The sequence below is a fragment of the Bombina bombina genome, chromosome 7, assembly GCF_027579735.1.
Source record: "Bombina bombina isolate aBomBom1 chromosome 7, aBomBom1.pri, whole genome shotgun sequence".
NCBI lineage: Eukaryota > Metazoa > Chordata > Amphibia > Anura > Bombinatoridae > Bombina > Bombina bombina.
The window spans coordinates 498,748,408-498,775,536 of record NC_069505.1 but is presented as its reverse complement, the minus strand read 5'-3'; the positions used below and the strand labels follow the sequence as shown (position 1 = coordinate 498,775,536).

General features: G+C 40.9%; 1 protein-coding gene across 2 annotated transcripts in view; it reads right to left on the bottom strand.

Moving 5' to 3' along the window:
- The window catches only part of LOC128666871 (cytochrome P450 2F2), a 55,303-nt gene that overhangs the window by 12,930 nt on the left and 15,244 nt on the right, over positions 1 to 27,129 (bottom strand). For both annotated transcript variants that reach the window (XM_053721675.1, XM_053721674.1), the window contains 4 exons: positions 26,257 to 26,406; positions 23,043 to 23,203; positions 7,798 to 7,974; positions 4,669 to 4,810 (listed from right to left, as the gene is read on the bottom strand). In XM_053721675.1, the coding sequence (XP_053577650.1) occupies positions 4,669 to 4,810; positions 7,798 to 7,974; positions 23,043 to 23,203; positions 26,257 to 26,406 (630 nt within the window). The remainder of the gene's footprint in view (positions 1 to 4,668; positions 4,811 to 7,797; positions 7,975 to 23,042; positions 23,204 to 26,256; positions 26,407 to 27,129) is intronic.

Sequence of the window (27,129 nt, the reverse complement as noted above, 5' to 3'; positions counted from 1 at the left end):
GCAAGTTAAAAAAAAAATAGCCAACCAGCATCAGCAGTGCTGAGGTATAGCTTTGCCTTTGCTGTGATCTCATGAGATTTCATAGAACTTACTTAAACTGAATAGGAAAATAACATGACTGTGCCTACACATGACAGATGCACACTCCCTAGCAAGTCCTGGGGCAAGCATCCTGACTGGCTGCTTAAAGTCTCTTTACAGTGGGGTGTGAATACTTAGAAAATTTGAGGTTAAATATCTATGCTGCATCACTTTCATGTGCTTCAACATTTTAACACTTAATAAGATGACTTTAAGGCCCTGTGACTAAACACTCATCGGCACCAAGAAAAATAATACAAGCTTGGGTGATTTTTTTAACATTTGTTACAAACTGCTATTTGTAACTGGCCCTTTAAATGAAAAATTGCCCTGCTTCCATGGATCGTGGAGAAGCCTATTTGCCAGCCTCCTTCCTCATGACTATGGCCCCTGGAAGATTGTGCCCCTGAGAACATATTAACTTTTATTGGGTCTGTATGGCCCTTTAAGAACCGTCTGGGGACATATTGTGACTTTGGTGAACAATGCCCCTTTAAGACTATGTCCCCAGACCTGTAAAATAGCTTGTCCCTGGCTTTCTCCCACTTGGTTCAGTTTCATTGTGTGCCATTAAGAGTTAATTTTGTTCAATTCTAAATACAAGTTTGCTGGGATCAGCTCTAATTAGGTTTAGTGATAAACCTTACCATTGTCTAATCAGACTGCTAGTGATAAGGTGGACTGCATTGTTTTATTGTGTGTAACTTGTTATCTGCTGAAGTAATGTTGTGGCCTGTCAAAGGGAGTGTCTCTCTATCTAATATCAAATGTGTGATGGGGGATTTTATGCCTCCCCCTGAGAGTGTCCTGTTTGCATGTAACCTCAATAAAAAACAGGCTGTGTGCTCCAGCAGATCAGACCTATTTGTGACCCTCTAACTTGCAGCTTTGACTCATGTTTGTAGGGGACAGCTTATATAGCTACAGGGATTGCTGACTACGGTGCTGATGATTCTTTGGTGAGCGCTAGGAGCATCCTTTTCTACGGTCCAACTTCCAGCCAGCCTGGAGGCAACCGTAACATTTGGCGGCAGCGGTGGGATAGCGTCCTAGCGCAAGGAGCAGCACCCCAACAGCACTGGTATCGTAGGAGAGTTATTGAGGGCAACGCTAGCCACTGCGCAGCGTCCCTACCTACAGCAGCATGGAGCTGACAAGATACTGGTCAGAACCCTGTGAAGAGCACCTCAACCTGATCCGTCGCTATGAGGGCGCGGATTTCGTTCCAGAGGTAAAGAGGCGGCTAGTCCGATATGGTCCAGACCCTGCGCAGGAGGTAGTCAGTCGAATCATCCGAAAATTGGCTACTGAGAACGAAGCGGCACGAGCCTTTGAGCGCCAACTGTGGAGTTTGGGGGTATGGACACCTGCTCTCCAGCGAGAAAATGAGTTACAGGGGGCAGAGACAGTTGGTCCTGTCCCCCAGCAGCAGAGGAATATGCAGGGAATTGGGAGCCCAGACTCCATTCCCCAGCGGCAGGCTGAGTTACAGGGGGCAGAGACAGTTGGTCCTGTCCCCCAGCAGCAGAGTGAATTGCAGGGAATTGGGAGCCCAGACTCCATTCCCCAGCGGCAGGCTGAGTTACAGGGGGCAGAGACAGTTGGTCCTGTCCCCCAGCAGCAGAGTGAATTGCAGGGAATTGGGAGCCCAGACTCCATTCCCCAGCGGCAGGCTGAGTTACAGGGGGCAGAGACAGTTGGTCCTGTCCCCCAGCAGCAGAGGAATATGCAGGGAATTGGGAGCCCAGACTCCATTCCCCAGCGGCAGGCTGAGTTACAGGGGGCAGAGAAAGTTGGTCCTGTCCCCCAGCAGCAGAGGAATATGCAGGGAATTGGGAGCCCAGACTCCATTCCCCAGCGGCTGGAAGTATGTATGGGAGAGGAGCTTGTAACCCCCTCTCCCCAGCGGCAGCTTAACGCACCAGGGGGAGACAGTAAGCCCCACAACCATGCAGATGGGACCGTGGTCTCTGCACTTACAGCACAGGGGGCAGAGACAGTTGCTCCTGTCCCCCATCAGCAGAGTGAGATGCAGTGGATTGGGAGCCCAGTCTCCATTCTCCAGCTAACTCCTAACTTGGGCCCAGGGTTAACAGTGGAGATGTTAACCCCCACTGACCCCCACGTTCCCTTTGCCACCGGGCAGGACTATGCCCCAATGCCCCCAGCAGAAGAGCTGGCATTAGGACAGAGCGCTGCTGGCCTCTGCCCTACAGACCCCCTTGTTACAGGGCTGGCCTGCAAACCCCTCACCCCAGCAGAAGAGCTGGCATCAGGACAGAGCGCTGCTGGCCTCTGCCCTACAGACCCCCTTGTTACAGGACTGGCCTGCAAACCCCTCACCCCAGCAGAAGCGCTGGCACCAGGGCAGAGTGCCGTTGGCCTCTGCCCCCCAAGTACCACCAGCTATTTACCCAGCTGCGCCAGGAAGGCCGAGGATGCTACACTTTCATCCTACAACCTGGAACCTACAGGCCAGTACTACTTATTGTGGGGGGGCTACTTTGCTGCTAATGTTTATTTGTGGGTGGGTTGCGAGACTAACTTAGGCACTGACCGACAGAAGGTCAGGTGCCTGGTTAGTCTCCCTCCAAAAGGGGAGATATGTTACAAACTGCTATTTGTAACTGGCCCTTTAAATGAAAAATTGCCCTGCTTCCATGGATCGTGGAGAAGCCTATTTGCCAGCCTCCTTCCTCATGACTATGGCCCCTGGAAGATTGTGCCCCTGAGAACATATTAACTTTTATTGGGTCTGTATGGCCCTTTAAGAACCATCTGGGGACATATTGTGACTTTGGTGAACAATGCCCCTTTAAGACTATGTCCCCAGACCTGTAAAATAGCTTGTCCCTGGCTTTCTCCCACTTGGTTCAGTTTCATTGTGTGCCATTAAGAGTTAATTTTGTTCAATTCTAAATACAAGTTTGCTGGGATCAGCTCTAATTAGGTTTAGTGATAAACCTTAACATTGTCTAATCAGACTGCTAGTGATAAGGTGGACTGCATTGTTTTATTGTGTGTAACTTGTTATCTGCTGAAGTAATGTTGTGGCCTGTCAAAGGGAGTGTCTCTCTATCTAATATCAAATGTGTGATGGGGGATTTTATGCCTCCCCCTGAGAGTGTCCTGTTTGCATGTAACCTCAATAAAAAGCAGGCTGTGTGCTCCAGCAGATCAGACCTATTTTGACCCTCTAACTTGCAGCTTTGACTCATGTTTGTAGTGGACAGCTATATCACTACAGGGATTGCTATGCTCTTCATACTCCCTTAGCTACAGGGATTGCTACAGAAGGAAGAGGTTCACCTACTGGAGCCTGGTCGTAGGTCCAGGGCGCAGAGCAGACGGCGAGATACCAGCCCAGCAGCGGTGGTTCAAAGAGTCTGCACTACGTATGGTGGCTACGCAGTAATTATAGTGTCTACGGTGCTGCTGCTCCTTTGGTGAGCGCTAGGAGCATCCTTTTCTACGGTCCAACTTCCAGCCAGCCTGGAGGCAACCGTAACAACATTATATAGTAATGTAGGTGTCTCTCCTTTACATTTAAAACCATGCATAGGAAGATAGACAGCTTTCAAGCTAAAGCTTTTACATAATTGTTTGATGAACCTCACAGTACTGACAAGATTTAGTAGATAATCTCATCAGATCATAAGGCCCTTAAAAACAATGTAATCTAATTTTTATTGGTTTCTTTAAAATAATAATTAAATTCTCTGCATAACAGTTGTGCTTGAATAGGTTAGGATGCCTGATATGTTACCACCATATTTGTGGACCATGAGAATATCTATAAGGAAAGACATGTTAAAAAAAAAATTGGTAAAAAAATTAAGCAGCCAATCAGAAAATAGCTCATCATAATAAATTGATACATTGTTGCTGATGAATGTCTTGTGTAATTGGTTGCGGGTTGTTATCCTCTCTTTTTTAAAAAGGTCATAGAACTCTGGTACATTCTTCTGTTATGATGAACAAGAAAGGGCAGCCAATGAACATGATAGATGTTTTCTTAACAATTATGTTTTCTAAAGCAAAATGTTTAAATTTAAAGTGAATCAAAAGTGAGTATAAGTGGTCGATTTATTATGCCCCAAATGTTGCTATATGCAGCTGTTTCCGCACGAGCCTTCAGGCTCGCCGGAAACATAAGGTAGGAAGCAGCGGTCTTAAGACCGCTGCTCCTCAACTTGTCTGCCACCTCTGGCGGCAGACAGCAAGACGCCCGATCACATACGATCGAGTTGATTGACACCCACTGCTGCGGCATCTGTTGGCGCTCTACAAATAACCAATAATAATAATAATAATAAAGAGGGAGGCATTTGGCCGCAAATCTGTAGGGGGCGGCATTGCACAAGAATTTCACAAGGAATTCTTGTGCAATGATAAGAAAAAAGCGTATGATGTCGGCATTTATCGATGTCCGGCGGACATGATCGCTACAGCGGGTCATGTCCGCCAGACACATGATAAATTGGCCCCCTAGGTTCTGGAATGTTATAAATGTAGAGTTTAATATCTATGTTATAGGATTCTATTTATATATGTTCCTTTGTATGTGTCTTATGAGCTATTACCTACCTTGAATCTCAGGATATACCAATAATATTAAAAGTGCGTGCCTCAGCGTGGTACCAACAGTATCTGTAGCACCAAGAAGTAAACTGTGAATTGATATCAAGAGATTTCTCATGGTGAACTCTGTGTTAGGATTGTGTTTTTCCTGTAAAAAACACAAAGAATATCCAAATTCACATAAAACAATAATACAAAAGATTAAAAAGTTATTGGTTTATACCGGCATTAGAATTCTGTCTTCACTTAGTGTCCCAGATATTTCTTATCTTCATCAAATCACTGACTCATATAAATATATACTGGACTCCTGCACATGCTTGTAGGAGATGGTTCTTCAGAAACTGTGTATATAACATGACTGTGCACAGTTTGACAGTTGAAGTAACTTTGAAAGTTTTTCTTAATATTGCTTGCTCTTTCTGTAACCCTCTCTATAACTCCTCCTATTGCTCCATATGACCCTCCCTATAACTCCTCCTATTGCTCCGTATAACCCTCCCTATAACTCCTCCTATTGCTCCATATGACCCTCCCTATAACTCCTCCTATTGCTCCATATAACCCTCCCTATAACTCCTCCTATTGCTCCATATAACCCTCCCTATAACTCCTCTTATTGCTCCATAAAACCCCTCCCTATAACTCCTCTTATTGCTCCATATAACCCTCCCTATAACTCCTCCTATTGCTCCATATAACCCTCCCTATAACTCCTCCTATTGCTCCATAAAACCCCTCCCTATAACTCCTCTTATTGCTCCAAATAACCCTCCCTATAACTCCTCTTATTGCTCCATATAACCCTCCCTATAACTCCTCTTATTGCTCCATATAACCCTCCCTATAACTTCTCCTATTGCTCCATATAACCCTCCCTATAACTCCTCCTATTGCTCCATAGAACCCTCCCTATAACTCCTCCTATTGCTCCATATAACCCTCCCTATAAATCTTCCTATTGCTCCATATAACCCTCCCTATAACTCCTCCTATTGCTCCATATAAACCCTCCTTATAACTCCTCCTATTGCTCCATATAACCCTCCTTATAACTCCTCCTATTGCTCCATATAACCCTCCTTATAACTCCTCCTATTGCTCCATATAACCCTCCCTATAACTCCTCCTATTGCTCCATATAACCCTCCCTATAACTCCTCCTATTGCTCCATATAACCCTCCCATTAACTCCTCCTATTGCTCCATATAACCCTCCCTATAACTCCTCCTATGGCTCCATATAACCCTCCATATAACTCCTCCTATTGCTCCGTATAACCCTCCCTATAACTCCTCCTATTGCTCCATATGACCCTCCCTATAACTCCTCCTATTGCTCCATATAACCCTCCCTATAACTCCTCCTATTGCTCCATATAACCCTCCCTATAACTCCTCCTATTGCTCCATAAAACCCCTCCCTATAACTCCTCTTATTGCTCCATATAACCCTCCCTATAACTCCTCTTATTGCTCCATATAACCCTCCCTATAACTCCTCTTATTGCTCCATATAACCCTCCCTATAACTTCTCCTATTGCTCCATATAACCCTCCCTATAACTCCTCCTATTGCTCCATAGAACCCTCCCTATAACTCCTCCTATTGCTCCATATAACCCTCCCTATAAATCTTCCTATTGCTCCATATAACCCTCCCTATAACTCCTCTTATTGCTCCATATAAACCCTCCTTATAACTCCTCCTATTGCTCCATATAACCCTCCTTATAACTCCTCCTATTGCTCCATATAACCCTCCTTATAACTCCTCCTATTGCTCCATATAACCCTCCCTATAACTCCTCCTATTGCTCCATATAACCCTCCCTATAACTCCTCCTATTGCTCCATATAACCCTCCCTATAACTCCTCCTATTGCTCCATATAACTTCCCTATAACTCCTCCTATGGCTCCATATAACCCTCCATATAACTCCTCCTATTGTCCCATATATCCCCCCTAATTATGCTCCTATTACTTCTTATAACCCTCCCTATAACTCCTCCTATTGCTCCATATAACCCTCCCTATAACTACTCCTACTGCTCCATATAACCTCTCCCTATAACTCCTCCTATTGCTCCATATAACCCTCCATATAACTCCTCCTATTGCTCCATATAACCCTCCCTATAACTCCTCCTATTGATCCATATAACCCTCCATATAACTCCTCCTATTGCTCCATATAACCCTCCATATAACTCCTCCTATTGCTCCATATAACCCTCCCTATAACTCCTCCTATTGCTCCATATAACCCTCCCTATAACTCCTCCTATTGCTCCATAGAACCCTCCCTATAACTCCTCCTATTGCTCCATATAACCCTCCATATAACTCCTATTGCTCCATATAACCTTCCCTATAACTCCTCCTATTGTCCCATATATCCCCCCTAATTATGCTCCTATTACTTCTTATAACCCTCCCTATAACTCCTCCTATTGCTCCATATAACCCTCCCTATAACTCCTCCTATGGCTCCATATAACCCTCCATATAACTCCTCCTATTGCTCTATATAACCCTCCCTATAACTCCTCCTATTGCTCCATATAACCCTCCCTATAACTCCTACTATGGCTCCATATAACCCTCCCTATAACTCCTCCTATTGCTCCATATAACCCTCCCTATAACTCCTCCTATTGCTCCATATAACCCTCCCTATAACTCCTCCTATGGCTCCATATAACCCTCCATATAACTCCTCCTATTGCTCTATATAACCCTCAATATAACTCCTCCTATTGCTCCATATAACCCTCCCTATAACTCCTACTATGGCTCCATATAACCCTCCCTATAACTCCTCCTATAGCTCCATATAACCCTCCATATAACTCCTCCTATGGCTCCATATAACCCTCCATATAACTCCTCCTATTGCTCTATATAACCCTCCCTATAACTCCTCCTATTGCTCCATATAACCCTCCCTATAACTCCTACTATGGCTCCATATAACCCTCCCTATAACTCCTATTGCTCCATATAACCCTCCATATAACTCCTATTGCTCCATATAACCCTCCCTAAAACTCCTCCTATTGCTCAATATAACCCTCAGTATAACTCATCCTATGGCTCCATATATATTCTTCTCATACTTAGCTTTGATTACCTCTTCCATCTTGATAAGGAAACAATCAATATAATCCCTGGGGCAAGTAGGATCTAATGTTGCTTGGTTGATCTCCACTCTCTTTTGTATACACGCAACCATTTCTTCTGATACAGCTATGATCTTTTTGTGTGGCCCTGGGATATATTTCATTAGCTCTGGAAATATTTCTTCCATCTGCAACAACAGATTATCAATGAATAAATTAAAATCCCTTTAAATTATGCAATGTTTCTCATATAAAATATTTTGTTTCATTAATTAAAAATGCATCATTATTTATCTTTTTTAAGTTGATAGTCAATGAGCAAGAGTCTTCGGGGGCCTATCTATCAAGCTCCATATGGAGCTTGCGGGGCCCGTGTTTCTGGCGAGCCATTAGCCTAATGTGCGAGCTGGCATTTATCATTGCATCAGCAGTTCTTGTGACCTGCTGGTGCAATGTCGTATTCGATGGGGTTGATTTCTGTCCGCAGCCTCAGAGCAGGCGACGAGTTATGGAGCAGCGGTCTTAAGGCTAAAGGCTCGCCGGAAACAAGGGGCATCAAGCTCCATACGACAAATAAATCGGCCCCATAGTGTGTATTTCCTATGACAACAGACAGTAGACTGTGTTCATAGTTACTTAAGATAGCACAATATGCCTTTGCTGTGCTTTCTGTTACTACGCAATAATCCTGAATTATGTTTACAATATGTGCTAACATTAGGGATGGGTGCATTTTAAAATGAATTTTAATATATTCATTCCTTCAAATTGAATTTAGAGTGTTCACATAACATTTTAATATTCTTTTGATAAATGTTTGTTTTCAAATTTTATAGAACATTTGAAAATATTTGTTCAAATGTTAAGCTATTTTTTTATTTGATTCGATTTCAAATTAGTTTTATGTGAATTTAAATTTTAACATTTGATTTTGAAACAGTATTTCTAATCTACAGCCATCTTTTATAAATGTAAGATTCAAATTTTAAAGGCTAATTCGAAATAATGCAAATCCTTTTCAATTTTGATTGTTCATAATAGATTGAATATACACATTTAAATTTGAATGTGTATATTCAATCTATTATGAACATTCAAAATCGAAACCAACATTTGAAAACGAAAGTAACTGTCATGGCTCACTGAGCCGTGCTTCTGCGGCTTCCTGTTTGGCGTCTCGTTGCCTAGCAACGTCTCACACCTTCTTGGCTATCCCGTTACTATGACGTCAGGTGGGCAATATCCTTCTGGCTCTCTGGATGATTGACGCCCATTTGTTGTGCTCTGTTTTCTTGGCATTCTTTTTGAGTGAGTACTCCTATTTGATACCGGACCTCTGTCTGCCTGACACTGCCTAAAGCCTTAACCCTATACTGCCTATTTGATACCGGACCTCTGTCTGCCTGACACTGCCTAAAGCCTTAACCCTATACTGCCTATTTGATACCAGACCTCTGTCTGCCTGACACTACCTAAAGCCTTAACCCTATACTGCCTATTTGATACCGGACCTCTTTCTGCCTGACACTGCCTAAAGCCTTAACCCTATACTGCCTATATGATACCGGACCTCTGCCTGCGTGACACTGCCTAAAGCCATAACCCTATACTGCCTATATGATACCGGACATCTGCCTGCCTGACACTGCCTAAAGCCTTAACCCTATACTGCCTTTTTGATACCGGACCTCTGTCTGCCTAACACTGCCTAAAGCCTTAACCCTATACTGCCTATTTGATACCGGACCTCTGTCTGCCTGACACTGCCTAAAGCCTTAACCCTAAACTGCCTATTTGATACCCGACCTCTGCCTGCCTGACACTGCCTAAAGCCTTAACCCTATACTGCCTATTTGATACCGGACCTCTGTCTACCTGACACTGCCTAAAGCCTTAACCCTAAACTGCCTATTTGATACCAGACCTCTGTCTGCCTGACACTGCCTAAAGCCTTAACCCTATACTGCCTATTTGATACTGGACCTCTGTCTGCCTGACACTGCCTAAAGCCTTAACCCTATACTGCCTATATGATACCGGACTTCTGCCTGCTGACACTGCCTAAAGCCTTAACCCTATACTGCCTATATGATACCGGACCTCTGTCTGCCTGACACTGCCTAAAGCCTTAACCCTATACTGCCTATATGATACCAGACCTCTGTCTGCCTGACACTGCCTAAAGCCTTAACCCTATACTGCCTATTTGATACCGGATCTCTGTCTGCCTGACACTGCCTAAAGCCTTAACCCTATACTGCCTATATGATACCAGACCTCTCCTCTGTCTGCCTGACACTGCCTAAAGCCTTAACCCTATACTGCCTATATGATACCAGACCTCTGTCTGCTGACACTGCCTAAAGCCTTAACCCTATACTGCCTATATGATACCGGACCTCTGCCTGCTGACACTGCCTAAAGCCTTAACCCTATACTGCCTATATGATACCGGACCTCTGCCTGCTGACACTGCCTAAACCCTTAACCCTATACTGCCTATATGATACCAGACCTCTGCCTGCTGACACTGCCTAAAGCCTTAACCCTATACTGCCTATATGATACCGGACCTCTGTCTGCCTGACACTGCCTAAAGCCTTAACCCTATACTGCCTATATGATACCGGACCTCTGCCTGCTGACACTGCCTAAAGCCTTAACCCTATACTGCCTATATGATACCGGACCTCTGCCTGCTGACACTGCCTAAAGCCTTAACCCTATACTGCCTATATGATACCAGACCTCTGCCTGCTGACACTGCCTAAAGCCTTAACCCTATACTGCCTATATGATACCAGACCTCTGCCTGCTGACACTGCCTAAAGCCTTAACCCTATACTGCCTATATGATACCGGACCTCTGCCTGCTGACACTGCCTAAAGCCTTAACCCTATACTGCCTATATGATACCGGACCTCTGCCTGCTGACACTGCCTAAAGCCTTAACCCTATACTGCCTATATGATACCAGACCTCTGCCTGCTGACACTGCCTTAAGCCTTAACCATATACTGCCTATATGATACCAGACCTCTGCCTGCCTGACACTGCCTAAAGCCTTAACCCTATACTGCCTATTTGATACCGGACCTCTGTCTGCCTGACACTGCCTAAAGCCTTAACCCTATACTGCCTATATGATACCGGACCTCTGTCTGCCTGACACTGCCTAAAGCCTTAACCCTATACTGCCTATATGATACCAGACCTCTGTCTGCCTGACACTGCCTAAAGCCTTAACCCTATACTGCCTATTTGATACCGGATCTCTGTCTGCCTGACACTGCCTAAAGCCTTAACCCTATACTGCCTATATGATACCAGACCTCTCCTCTGTCTGCCTGACACTGCCTAAAGCCTTAACCCTATACTGCCTATATGATACCAGACCTCTGTCTGCTGACACTGCCTAAAGCCTTAACCCTATACTGCCTATATGATACCGGACCTCTGCCTGCTGACACTGCCTAAAGCCTTAACCCTATACTGCCTATATGATACCGGACCTCTGCCTGCTGACACTGCCTAAACCCTTAACCCTATACTGCCTATATGATACCAGACCTCTGCCTGCTGACACTGCCTAAAGCCTTAACCCTATACTGCCTATATGATACCGGACCTCTGTCTGCCTGACACTGCCTAAAGCCTTAACCCTATACTGCCTATATGATACCGGACCTCTGTCTGCCTGACACTGCCTAAAGCCTTAACCCTATACTGCCTATATGATACCGGACCTCTGCCTGCTGACACTGCCTAAAGCCTTAACCCTATACTGCCTATATGATACCGGACCTCTGCCTGCTGACACTGCCTAAAGCCTTAACCCTATACTGCCTATATGATACCAGACCTCTGCCTGCTGACACTGCCTAAAGCCTTAACCCTATACTGCCTATATGATACCAGACCTCTGCCTGCTGACACTGCCTAAAGCCTTAACCCTATACTGCCTATATGATACCGGACCTCTGCCTGCTGACACTGCCTAAAGTCTTAACCCTATACTGCCTATATGATACCGGACCTCTGCCTGCTGACACTGCCTAAAGCCTTAACCCTATACTGCCTATATGATACCAGACCTCTGCCTGCTGACACTGCCTTAAGCCTTAACCATATACTGCCTATATGATACCAGACCTCTGCCTGCCTGACACTGCCTAAAGCCTTAACCCTATACTGCCTATTTGATACCGGACCTCTGTCTGCCTGACACTGCCTAAAGCCTTAACCCTATACTGCCTATATGATACCGGACCTCTGCCTGCCTGACACTGCCTAAAGCCTATGATACCGGACCTCTGCCTGCCTGACACTGCCTAAAGCCATAACCCTATACTGCCTATTTGATACCGGACCTCTGCCTGCCTGACACTGCCTAAAGCCTTTTATATCGGACCTCTGCCTGCCTGACACTGCCTAAAGCCTTTGATACCGGTCCTCTGCCTGCCTGATACTGCCTAAAGTCTATGATACTGGACCTCTGCCTGCCTGACACTGCCTTAACCCTATACTGCCTATTTGATACCGGACCTCTGTCTGAGCCTATTCCTCACTGTTCACCAACCAGTACCTATCTCTTCAGTAGTGTGAGTACCAAATTTCTTCTCTACTAATTGTTACAGTTCAGTGCTGTTGTTCCTGTGCCTTGTTACCTGTCACACCTGTGGGTCACGTCCTGCATATTACTCAGTGTGCTAGCGTGTGTCTTTTAATTCATCCTAGCATTTGGATCTATTGCAGATTGACACCGTAATCCCTGACAGTAACATTAGAAAACAAAACGTTACCTTTTTTATTTTAAAGAATTTTCGTTCTTATCAACATTCGATTTTTCCAAATCAAATTTCAACGATAAAATTCCTTCTACCATTCAAATTTGATTTTAAACACATTTGCCCATCCCTAGCTAACATACAACACTGGTAAAACAGAATTCAAGCCTTCGGTACAAGTGGCTGTAATCTGTCGCAGTCAGAGCCAGTGTAAGTTACTGATACACCCAAATTATCATAAAAGAAAAAAAGCTTTGAAAGCAAAAGAGCAGTACAACTTTAAATGCAAAGAGAAAAGGTTGCTTCACATTGCACATCTAGGTTAAAGTGCAGTAAATTATGATAATTGGAGGAACCCACTAGCATCCCCTTCTACTCCTTGCCTACTAACACCCCTATGGTAAGCCCCATGCCCCCTTAAATCTATTATGCCTATTAGTGCCCCCCTCAGTAGCCCTATTGCCCCCCAGGTGGAAGTACCGCCATTTTGAAAACCATTGGTTTAGTACATATACTCCTAGTGCTAAATAAATTTTCGGCAGGTTAACTATTGAAGTTATAAACCATACACTTAAAAGGATCAGTGTACTGTAAAATTGGTTACCACTTACAGTGATGGTAAATTCTCCTCTTTTTAAAATCAGATCCGGAATGTTAGTGATATTTTAGATGGAGTTTAATGTATCAGTTGTAATGAAGTTGAGCTATAACTTACTTTATAATATAGATATGAAATTCTAATCCCCCGAGCTCCGCGGCCCACTTCAAAACTCAATGATTTGTTGGTTGAGGCAGCAGTTTAAATTTTGTATCAATAAGTGCTCTCCCCATATGGCACTTTTGTTGTAGCTATAGAACTGATTGCAGAACAATTAAAACCACGATCTCTCTCTCTCTCTCTCTCTCTCTCTCTCTCTCTCTCTGTATATATATATATATATATATATATATATATATATAAAAGCAAAAAAAGAAGCACTCACTGGGTTTTCATCAAAGTGACCAGAAATGTAATGTAGTTTGTGACGTTTCGGGACAACAACAGTCCCTTCCTCTGACAAATGAATACTGAACAAAAGCTGCCTTAAATAGGCTCCCAAATACACTCCCCTCAGGATCAGCCAATCAGGCTGAATAATTACACACACCCATTAAGTGACCAATGAAAAAACATAATCCAATTTGTGCATGTGACTGTTATAACGTTATTGAAAAAAAGGTTTAAAAACACATTCCCCTTGGACCCTAATGCTAGTAGTCATGCCCTCTAGTGACAATAAACATCATATGTAATTAACAATTGTCTAAATAAATGCAAAAGATCATAATATCGTCTATTATTCAACATCCAATCAAACATTGGATTACAAAAACTCAACTTGTACTGAATTCCAATTCGTCATTCCTCTTGCTTCTGATCCGCCCCTTGTTACCAGGGACGCGATCAGCTGTAAGTCTATAGCCATCAACCTAAGTTACAGATCAGCCCCTGATTACTAGGGACACAGACCTCAGTCTAATTCTAGCTCTCAAACCAAATGCGCATCACCACACACACTAGCATATCAACTGCTAAATTCCTTATTGTCTGCGCCTTCCTAGATACTCAGTAGCCGATCGCCTTGTAAAAAATTGACAAGCCTGTAAACAGAAAATCGTCCAATGGCAAGCTGCCATGTAAAAGAATGGGCGTGTCAAAAGGAGCGTGTATGCCACAGAAGTAGATATGCTAATGTCTAACACATCATCATCCAAAAAGACAATAGCAAGGAGCCACGACGAAAATAGGCGTATACATAAAGGCTTGCCTGTCACAAACGTAAATACCCTGACATCCGATGTACCGCAGTCAAAACACAAGCAAAAAAACAAAAATAAAAGTGAAAACAAAAATCACAACGACCCAAAATACACCAATGTATAAACCAATACATGCTCATTATTCAATCCCTCTAGTACCGGCAACCGTGTCATATATAGCGAAATCGCAATGTTTGAATTGTCGAGATGCACCTAAAGCAAAAATCAGCTACATCCAGTGTGACATACCCTCGGGTGCACATAACTAAACAAGGATTTATTTCTGGACCACCTTTGGTGTCCAGCATGCTAAGTATGTTATTCTTAAATATCAGTGAAACCAATTTAGCCAATCGCTAAAAGTCCAGCCCTACTAGGGCGTGTTTATTAATTCCTAGTGCCTAAAAAATGAGCCCATTGCTCAAATCCTAACGTGAACTATTATCACTTGAAAAAATCCAAACAATTATTTGAAAAATATTAACACTTGTGTCTAAATAAGTGCATAAACCTAAATAATAAATAAAAATAAAACAAAAACATATATCCCCACATGTTGACCTCACCAGGTCTTTGCCCCAATCTCGGGCATCCAACTGTACCCTCAAAGGGAAACACGGGGGGGGGGGGAGGGAGGGGAAAGACAAAAAGGGGGCTACATCATGTAGGGCATGACAAAACTGCAGAAGGATCCAATAGGAATCGTGTAACCACTCCATTGGAGTGGTACACCACACAGACAATACAATTAAAATAAAACAGTTAAAAACAAAAAATGGCACATGGAGAACTGACAGAGAACATATTGAAAAATGATAAATATGATCATAAAAAAATGATCATAAAAAAACAGATCATAAAAAAACAGCAATTATCCAAGAAAAAGTAAATATATTACAACGGATTATCATGGACTCTCACCAAAGCATGGAATCACATAGGGATTCCTAAGTAATCAAAAAATAAAAGTAAAAAAGTATAAACAGGCCAAAAAGTATCAAAAATTATAAGTTAAAAAATCAAAAATTCGAAAAAATAATAAAAATAATAATAATGATGACCAAAAATGTATACTTAGAATCAAAAAAACAGGCCAAAATTTATAACAATAAATCAAAAATTAAAAATCAAAAGAATAAAATAAAAATAGAAAAAAATGGAAAAAACTGCATTACTGATAATGGACTCATGGACTCTCGTATATGTATCAGCGGGATATCATGGACTCTCATAGAAGCATAGAATCTCTTATGGATTCCTAAAGAATCAAAAAAAGGAGGACCAAAAAGTCAAAATCAAAGTTCACAGAAAACATTGCCATCCAGTGTGGGTATTGAGTCCTCTAGGGTGTATAGTCCCCAATTCATAGATCCATCTTGATTCCTTGCGTAATAGGAGATTACCCCTATTGCCCCCTCTCCTAGGGACTGGTACATGGTCAATGAGTCTAAATCTCAAGTCATTGACTGAATGCCCCGCCTCCAAAAAGTGTCTTGCCACCGGTTGGTCCGCCTTTCCATTCCGTATTGCCAGTCTGATACTAGATCTATGATTGGCCATCCTGGTTTTGGCATCATCTGTCATCTTACCAACATAAAACTTGCCACATGGGCAGTTTAATAAATACACGACATATTTCGTGGTGCAAGTAAGGAAATATCTGATGTTATAGATTTTGTTACTTTCTGGATGGTGGAACTGGGAGCCGGTGAGCATCCCACTGCAGGTCACGCAGCTGATGCATCGATAACAGCCCTTTTTATTTGTTTTTAACCATGTTTGTGAACCACCATCTGGGTTAACGTCGGCCTTCACCAAGATATCTCTAAGGTTTTTGGCCCGTCTGAAGCCTATTCTTGGCGGTTTCCAATCTTTGAATGGTAAGGTGTTATCTGCTTCTATTAGTTTCCATTCTTCCTTGACCATTCTCGTTAGTGGTACTACTCCAGGAGAATATGTGGTCACAAAAGTCAATTGATTGATGTTATCAGATGATGTAATAGCTGTTGTGTCTCCCGTGTTTAATGCTTGAGTCTTCATATCTCTTAACTCATTTGCTTTGTATCCCCTCTGGATGAAACGTTTTGTCATCTCCTGTAGTTGTTGTTCACATGTTGTTTCATCCGTGTTGTTTCTAATTACACGTTGGTATTGAGCCTTAGGAATGTTACGGATAAGGCTAGGTTGATGGCAGCTTTTTGCATGTAATAATGAATTACGGTCAGTTTCTTTACGGAATAGCGTAGTTCCCAGTCTGTCTTCTACTTTGAACACTCTCACGTCCAAGTAGTCCACACTATTGTTGTTAACTGTGTGTGTAAATTTATTCCAATAGACTGTTCTCACTCTCACTCCATATCAAGAACAGATCGTCGATGTAGCGACAATAGTGCCTGATACGATTGTCGTCATACACTTTCATCAGGATTGACTCGTGTTGAGCCATAAACAAATTGGCAAAGGATGGGGCCACATTTGACCCCATTGCTGTCCCCGAAATTTGTTTGTAGAATGTAGTATCAAACAAAAAATAGTTCTCTGTTAAACATAGAGTGAGCAGGCCAACAAGTACTTCTTCAGATGGACCGATATATACCGCTTTTCTTAAGGTCTGTATAACTGCCTTGGTGCCTTCACGGTGGGGAATTACAGTGTATAGGCTTGACACGTCTAGGGTGACCAATAGATCTTGGTCAGTGATGTTCTTTAAATTAGTGATCTTCGTGATGAAATCCTGGGAGTCCCGTATATACGATGGAGTTAATTTAACAAGAGGTTGTAAATAGAAATCCACAAACTGTGCTAAAGGCTGAAGTAAAGACCCTCTAGCCGAGACAATAGGTCTCCCTGGTGGTTGTTGTGCGTTTTTATGGACCTTAGGTAAGGTGTATAGTAGGGGAATAAGTGGATGTTCCCGACGTAAAAAGTTGTAGTCATCTTGTGTAATCAGACCATTATTTTTGTACCCAATCAAAGTTGTGTCAATTCTCCTCTTTAATCTTGAAGTGGGATCCCTATCCAAAACTAGATAGGTATTTGTATCACTCAACTGGCTGAGAATCTCGGATTTGTAGTATGACACGTCCATGATCACAATAGCCCCACCCTTATCAGCAGGGCGAATCACAATTGAAGAATCTTCACTTAAGGATTTAAGGGCCACTCTCTCGTCTTTTGTTAGATTGTCTCTTGTTGACATGTCTGGTCTTTCTTTGATGTTGTTAGAAAGAAAACCAGTGAAGGTGCTGATAGTAGGGTTATTTGAGGATGGATCAAAAGACCCTTTTGCTCTGAAGCCACTCCTTTGTTCTGGATTGGTATTGAAATATTCCTTTAGTCTAAGATTTCTACTGAACCTCTGCACATCAATATACAGATCAAATTCATTGGTTTTCACCGAGGGCACAAAAGTTAAGCCTTTATTTAACAAATTAATTTCAGTCTCAGTTAGTGTTCGTGAACTGATGTTAAATACAATATTATCTATGCTCTCCGTTGTTGGTGGTATCGGCGGGCAATGCCCCCCCCGCCTCGTGTGTGGCCTCCGCCTCTTCCTAAAAAACGATGTGCAGATGGATGTCCAGCCAATGGAGGTAATGCTGATGCACTTGAGTTAGAGGACTCCCAATGTCCCCTATTACCTCTTGATCTCGTATACTATACACTGTAATTCCCCACCATGAAGGCACCAAGGCAGTTATACAGACCTTAAGAAAAGCGGTATATATCGGTCCATCTGAAGAAGTACTTGTTGGCCTGCTCACTCTATGTTTAACAGAGAACTATTTTTTGTTTGATACTACATTCTACAAACAAATTTCGGGGACAGCAATGGGGTCAAATGTGGCCCCATCCTTTGCCAATTTGTTTATGGCTCAACACGAGTCAATCCTGATGAAAGTGTATGACGACAATCGTATCAGGCACTATTGTCGCTACATCGACGATCTGTTCTTGATATGGAGTGAGAGTGAGAACAGTCTATTGGAATGGATTAACCATCTTAATTCATTGGCAAGCCCTATTAAATTTACACACACAGTTAACAACAATAGTGTGGACTACTTGGACGTGAGAGTGTTCAAAGTAGAAGACAGACTGGGAACTACGCTATTCCGTAAAGAAACTGACCGTAATTCATTATTACATGCAAAAAGCTGCCATCAACCTAGCCTTATCCGTAACATTCCTAAGGCTCAATACCAACGTGTAATTAGAAACAACACGGATGAAACAACATGTGAACAACAACTACAGGAGATGACAAAACGTTTCATCCAGAGGGGATACAAAGCAAATGAGTTAAGAGATATGAAGACTCAAGCATTAAACACGGGAGACACAACAGCTATTACATCATCTGATAACATCAATCAATTGACTTTTGTGACCACATATTCTCCTGGAGTAGTACCACTAACGAGAATGGTCAAGGAAGAATGGAAACTAATAGAAGCAGATAACACCTTACCATTCAAAGATTGGAAACCGCCAAGAATAGGCTTCAGACGGGGCAAAAACCTTAGAGATATCTTGGTGAAGGCCGACATTAACCCAGATGGTGGTTCACAAACATGGTTAAAAACAAATAAAAAGGGCTGTTATCGATGCATCAGCTGCGTGACCTGCAGTGGGATGCTCACCGGCTCCCAGTTCCACCATCCAGAAAGTAACAAAATCTATAACATCAGATATTTCCTTACTTGCACCACGAAATATGTTGTGTATTTATTAAACTGCCCATGTGGCAAGTTTTATGTTGGTAAGACGACAGATGATGCCAAAACCAGGATGGCCAATCATAGATCTAGTATCAGACTGGCAATACGGAATGGAAAGGCGGACCAACCGGTGGCAAGACACTTTTTGGAGGCGGGGCATTCAGTCAATGACTTGAGATTTAGACTCATTGACCATGTACCAGTCCCTAGGAGAGGGGGCAATAGGGGTAATCTCCTATTACGCAAGGAATCAAGATGGATCTATGAATTGGGGACTATACACCCTAGAGGACTCAATACCCACACTGGATGGCAATGTTTTCTGTGAACTTTGATTTTGACTTTTTGGTCCTCCTTTTTTTGATTCTTTAGGAATCCATAAGAGATTCTATGCTTCTATGAGAGTCCATGATATCCCGCTGATACATATACGAGAGTCCATGAGTCCATTATCAGTAATGCAGTTTTTTCCATTTTTTTCTATTTTTATTTTATTCTTTTGATTTTTAATTTTTGATTTATTGTTATAAATTTTGGCCTGTTTTTTTGATTCTAAGTATACATTTTTGGTCATCATTATTATTATTTTTATTATTTTTTCGAATTTTTGATTTTTTAACTTATAATTTTTGATACTTTTTGGCCTGTTTATACTTTTTTACTTTTATTTTTTGATTACTTAGGAATCCCTATGTGATTCCATGCTTTGGTGAGAGTCCATGATAATCCGTTGTAATATATTTACTTTTTCTTGGATAATTGCTGTTTTTTTTATGATCTGTTTTTTTATGATCATTTTTTTATGATCATATTTATCATTTTTCAATATGTTCTCTGTCAGTTCTCCATGTGCCATTTTTTGTTTTTAACTGTTTTATTTTAATTGTATTGTCTGTGTGGTGTACCACTCCAATGGAGTGGTTACACGATTCCTATTGGATCCTTCTGCAGTTTTGTCATGCCCTACATGATGTAGCCCCCTTTTTGTCTTTCCCCTCCCTCATTTTTTAGGCACTAGGAATTAATAAACACGCCCTAGTAGGGCTGGACTTTTAGCGATTGGCTAAATTGGTTTCACTGATATTTAAGAATAACATACTTAGCATGCTGGACACCAAAGGTGGTCCAGAAATAAATCCTTGTTTAGTTATGTGCACCCGAGGGTATGTCACACTGGATGTAGCTGATTTTTGCTTTAGGTGCATCTCGACAATTCAAACATTGCGATTTCGCTATATATGACACGGTTGCCAGTACTAGAGGGATTGAATAATGAGCATGTATTGGTTTATACATTGGTGTATTTTGGGTCGTTGTGATTTTTGTTTTCACTTTTATTTTTGTTTTTTTGCTTGTGTTTTGACTGCGGTACATCGGATGTCAGGGTATTTACGTTTGTGACAGGCAAGCCTTTATGTATACGCCTATTTTCGTCGTGGCTCCTTGCTATTGTCTTTTTGGATGATGATGTGTTAGACATTAGCATATCTACTACTGTGGCATACACGCTCCTTTTGACATGCCCATTCTTTTACATGGCAGCTTGCCATTGGACGATTTTCTGTTTACAGGCTTGTCAATTTTTTACAAGGCGATCGGCTACTGAGTATCTAGGAAGGCGCAGACAATAAGGAATTTAGCAGTTGATATGCTAGTGTGTGTGGTGATGCGCATTTGGTTTGAGAGCTAGAATTAGACTGAGGTCTGTGTCCCTAGTAATCAGGGGCTGATCTGTAACTTAGGTTGATGGCTATAGACTTACAGCTGATCGCGTCCCTGGTAACAAGGGGCGGATCAGAAGCAAGAGGAATAACGAATTGGAATTCAGTACAAGTTGAGTTTTTGTAATCCAATGTTTGATTGGATGTTGAATAATAGACGATATTATGATCTTTTGCATTTATTTAGACAATTGTTAATTACATATGATGTTTATTGTCACTAGAGGGCATGACTACTAGCATTAGGGTCCAAGGGGAATGTGTTTTTAAACCTTTTTTTCAATAACGTTATAACAGTCACATGCACAAATTGGATTATGTTTTTTCATTGGTCACTTAATGGGTGTGTGTAATTATTCAGCCTGATTGGCTGATCCTGAGGGGAGTGTATTTGGGAGCCTATTTAAGGCAGCTTTTGTTCAGTATTCATTTTTCAGAGGAAGGGACTGTTGTTGTCCCGAAACGTCACAAACTACATTAAATTTCTGGTCACTTTGATGAAAACCCAGTGAGTGCTTCTTTTTTTGCTTTTCTATCATACACCGTATAGCACCCTTGTAGCTGTTGAACGTTGGTGAGAGTGCGCATACACCAATTTTTTGCCTATATATATATATATATATATATATATATATATATATATATTATAGCCCTTTTCATTCAAACACCTTGTCATATACCATAAAACTTTGAACCCTTATAAAAAAAAAATCTTAATATTTATTTGAAAAGAAAGTGGGGGATAATGAGTGTTGTGATAATTAATAAATACTTTGTGTCAATAAATATTTGATAAATTATGAGTATTATTTTATTCTGTTAGATAACCCATATTGAGTATTTGTCTATAATTAGTTAATCTAATCAAGGCTTATAATACTTATAATTAAAGATTAAAGTTCTTACTATCTCTCTCTCTCTCTCTCTCTCTCTCTCTTTTGCTTCCTTTGTGAGATCATACATCTGTTTCAAATCACTAATTAGTGACAGCCGTTAGGCTTGAGGATATGACATGCACTATATTGTTATACAAGCTTAAACTTCCATGATTCAAATAGAGCAGCAGTTTAAAACAACTTTCCCATTTACTTCCATTAACAAAATGTGCACAGTCTTTTTATATTTACACTTTTTGAGTCACCAGCTCCTACTGAGCATGTGCAAGAATCTACAGAATATACGTATATGCATTTGTGATTGGCTAATTACTGTCACATTATACGGGGGGAGTGGAAATAGTCATAACTTTGAAATTTGGCAGAAAAAAAATCTACTACTCATTTGAAGTTCAGGCATAGGGGTCTATTTATTAAACCCCGGGCTGACATGGTTCGCTATAGCAAATCATGTCCACCCTGCATCGCTTAAATTGCACAAGCATTTCATAAAAAATGCTTGTGCAATTCCGCCCCCTGCACATTCTCAGCTAGGAGGGGGTGTCAATCATCCCGATCATATCTGATCGAGATGATTCCAGTCCGGCACCTAAAAGTTGGCAGACGAGTTAAGGAGCAGCAGCTTCTTAACTACAGTTTTTGGAGAGCCGGAAACTACATGGGGAGATATCATCATCCGCTATTGCCTTGCCTTTTTATCATGCATTTGTTGATTATGCAAATCTGTATTTATTGGTCCTTCAATTTTTAGCAATATACATAGCTTTGCCTTCTCTTACTAATGCTTTATATGCTGGTTATATCCTTTCCATAGATGGATGCAATCTAAGATTACGTTTATTTTTTTAATTAAAGAGTGCTTCTAGCTATACAGCTTATATTTCCATAACGTTCTACCATAGAGTGATTAAAGCAACTGCACTCTAAAGCTCCCTCTACAGGTTGCATGTATAACACTAAAGAAACACTGCTGCACAGAGTGCTTAAGCCACGTGAACACTCCTGTGTCTACCTCTATATGCTCAAATCCCAAAAACGAAGGATTCAGGCTGACAAATACAACATAGATTTTATTCCAAATACGATACAAAACAAATAGTCCACAATCAAAAGGAAAACCTTTGGCTGTATGCTCTCTTGGAAAGAAGATACGTTTCATTAAAAGAAACCAAGAAAAAGAGGTACATTTGGTAACAGAAGTAAATTGGAGGGTTTTTTACGCTGTATCTGATTCATGATTATTATTGACTTGCACATCCCTTTAAATACACATATAAATATTACACAGTATTTTTTATATAACAGTAAAGTAATTTAATTGCATTATTACCTGCCCCCAAGTTGTGCTCATTAGACTAAAGACCTCTTCTGCAAATCTGAAGATCTCTGAGAATTTCTCATCCTTGTAATCAAATTGGTTCCCAAATATAATACAGCAAAATATGTTGGATACAGCATCCATAATCAGTTTGGATGGATCCGTTGGTAAACCTAAAAAAAAAAATATATTGAAGTTTGTTAAGCATGGGCATTGGTTGCTTTTAACCTAGACCAGTAAGGCCACTAAAGAAGAATAAATTATTCAAATTTATGTCCACCATGGGCTCCATTTATTATTTTGCGGGTGTAGATCAGACATCCTCAAGCTTGGCCCTCCAGAGATTTTGGAACTACATTTCCCATGGGAAATGTAATTCCAAAACCTCGGGAGAGCCAAGTTTGAGGATGTCTGGTGTAGATGGTTACCAAACAAAGAACCTATCCTCTTGTGATCACTACTAACGGGTAGCATTGCACGAGCCACAATGTTTGGTTACACAAGGGCAGGGGTTGTCAATCATTGCGGATTAGTCGAGGGTGAGCAACAGAAGTCTGCACCATAGGTGCTTCAAATCAGTATAAGCAGCTTAAATATTATTCAGATAGAGAATGCAATTTTAAACAACTTTCCAATTTTTTTTGTTATCAAATTTGCTTCATTCTCTTGGCATCTTTTACTGAAGAGTAAAACTAGGTAGGCTCATAAGAGCTCAGGAGTGTGCACATGTCTTTAGAACTTTTTGGCAACAGTGTTTTGCAACATTGGGCTAGTTTCTATTGAGGTGGTAAAGTGTGGAAACTGTTGATAACATAAAAAATCTCCATAGACTTTAATGGTGATAAATGTTTTTATCACCAGTTTCCACCAGTTACCACCTCAATCGAAACTAGGCCATTATTTGTAGCTTTGTTATACAATGTTGCAAAACCCTGCTGCCATAGAGTACTAAGAGACGTGCACACTCCTGACCTCTTATGAGCCTATCTAGTTTTACTCTTCAATAAAAGATATCAAGAGAACACATTTCTATTTGGATATACTGGTTTGACTTCTGTTTCCCCCTTACTGCGCTTCTGTTTTAACCATTTGCTGTGGACTGACTTGGTATATGACTTTAGCTTCTTTGTGGAATCTGCATTTGTTTTATGATTTGTAGACATGTGCGATTCGGTTCGGTTCGATTCGGAAATTCAGAAAAATTCGGAAAATTCGGCGATTCGGATCGAACCGAATTTCCAAATTAAAATGTTGCCGAATTTTCCGAATCGAATTGAATCAATTCGTAAATTCGGATGGCCATTGGGATTACACTAGTATTATACAGTATGTTAGGTTAACACCTAATATACAGTATAATACTAGTCTAATCCCACCTAACACTTACCGAATTGCCGAATTTCCGAACCGAATCGAATACAGCCGAATTTCTTCGAATCCGAATGAATCCGAAACGAATCCGAAATGAATCGATTCAAAATTTTCCGAATTCGAATCGATCCGAACCAAACTTCGAAAAATTCCGAATCGATCCGAACCAAATTTTTTCGCCATGCACATGTCTAATGATTTGTTTACAACTTTCCCTTGTGAGGCCTTAATTTTGTCAGTCTGACTTAGATTTCCTTTATTTCTGGATTCCTCTGCTATCAGAAGATCTGCATTTAAGTAACTTAACTAAACTTTTATAAAGGTATTTTTTTTTATATTTTAATTTATAAACTTACAGTTACTTTCTAGTACTTAATTTTTGTTTTGTAGGAGTTGATTAAAGTACTAGAGAGAGTTCAGCAACAAAGTTTTTAGTCTCATTGCTCTCTTACCGCTGGCCTCTGTTTACATCCAGTTTTCCAGAAAGGACTTGTGGTGAGCTGGGACTCTTAGGTTTCATTATGAAACAACAAAACTCCACCTGACACTGAGAAGATACATACTTGGACAGGAAAGAGGCTTGCTGTTTCTTACATAATACACAAGCCAAAAAAAATGGAATCAGCAGAGATGACCCAGACTATTAAATCACTAACGTTTCAGTATTTAAATTTTAATTCTGATGTATCTTTAAAAGCAACACCTTCTCTACCTTGCCCCGCTGCAAACATTTCAATTTCCTCTGAATTAGCGTTTGATACTGGGGAACCTAATCTGCCTATTCCAGAAAAATGTAAAGGGTACCGGTAGCTGTTTGGATCCTTTTTTATGGTTTGCAAGGTAAAGTTAGTTTATTAGCCCATTTAAGAGGTTCACTTATAAAAAAGAAATAGTAGTTCTGTTATCAACTGGGAATAAAGCCCTTGATGCATCAAATTCTTTTGTGGATACTATGAGGCTTTTTTATGATAAATCATTTTCTGTTGCTATTCCCCAAAGTTCTATTAGATGTTTTACTCATAGAAAAAGTCTATAGAAGACTACATTGCTAGATTGTGTTTGTTGTCTGGTAATACAGGGTGGAATAAGTGTGCATTATTATGTAGTGGTATTCCTAGTTCTATGACTGATTCTATAAGACTAGTTATGCACATTGATCACAGATTTCGTGAAAGAGAGAGAGATGAAAGTAAGGCAGAATTTATTAAAGGAAACCTCTCTTAGAGGGTTTTTCTGTCTTTAGTGAACCTGAGCTTGAGGTTAAATTTTCTGATCCTGGGCTGTCTGACTTAGATTTCCTTTTCCCTGGATTCCTCTGCAATCAGACGTTCTCCATGGAATTATTCAAGGTTATATTAGTCTGTATACAAGAATACAATTTATAAACTTAGTTACTTTCTAGTACTTAAAGTTCTGGAGTTAAGCTACTAAGTCTTGTTGCTCTCTTTCCCCTGGTATTTTTTGTAAACTGTGTTTACATCCAGTGCTCCGGTATGGGCTTGTGATGAGCTGGGCCTCTCAGCCACTGATTCCAGCTTGTTTAATTATAAAACACCACTCCAACTGACACTAAGAAAATGCATGTTCGGACAGGAAAGCAGTGTGCTGTTTGTTACACTTTGCAAATTCAATACTAGAAGTAAATTGTAAAATTCTTAAACATTTTGAGTTTCATGTCCCTCTAAATAGGAATTGTAAATCCAATATATTGAACTGTAGATGAGTCCCTGGTTCACTACTATCTAACAAAACCCATATGCATGCCTCTAAGGGATGCAAATTAAAGGTAATGATTTATTCATTGAATATTGTAGCAACCTATACTGTTCTTTTTTTGTAAATGTATGTAACTTACCAATTGTTTTTTTTATTTCATTCACCAGATTCTCTGCCTCTTCTTGAATCTTCAACTCTGTGGTTTTCTTTCCAAGTCCAAAGTCCTTTAGGGTCTTAAGCGAGAAATGTCGCATTTGCTTCCAGCATTCCCCATTTGCAAAACCAATTCCTGAAATATATTGATACAGAATGAGCAAAGCTCTTTATTTCATGCATTATTTATTAGAAGAGCATTTTAGAGCACTCATTCCTCTACAGTACAGCTTAACTATAGTGTAACTCAGATGTAACTCAGATGCAACTCAGAAGTAACTCAGATGTAACTCAGATGTAACTCAGAAGTAACTCAGAAGTAACTCAGAAGTAACTCAGAAGTAACTCAGATGTAACTCAGAAGTAACTCAGAAGTAACTCATATGTTCTGTATGCTGAGCACCTCCCTTCTCCTGCCTCTGCCTCTTATGTCAAACTTCCCTATTTAAGAGGGGCAGTCCCTAATTCTGCTGTGCCTCTGAGATAGCCATATGTCCCTATTTGCAGAATTGTTCTAAGTCCGACCCATAGACCACCCAGATAACCCCACAAACTGACCATTCATGTCCACAGACAAACCAGACATGATCATTGTCCTGCCCATAACACTCCTCTTCTGACAAGACCCTACTGACTGCCTCCTCAAACCCCTGAGTCCCTAATACCTAGCCACAAATGTTGGGAGGTATGTTATATTATTTAATGGATACTAATGTTAAACACACATATTGCATTGCTGGATAAAATGCTTAAAATTAATATCCAATAAGCAATAGGAAAAAACTGTCACTTCATAAGGTGTAAAACCTTAAAAAGGTCTGTATCTATATACAGTTGAAAAAAGCAACTACAATTATTT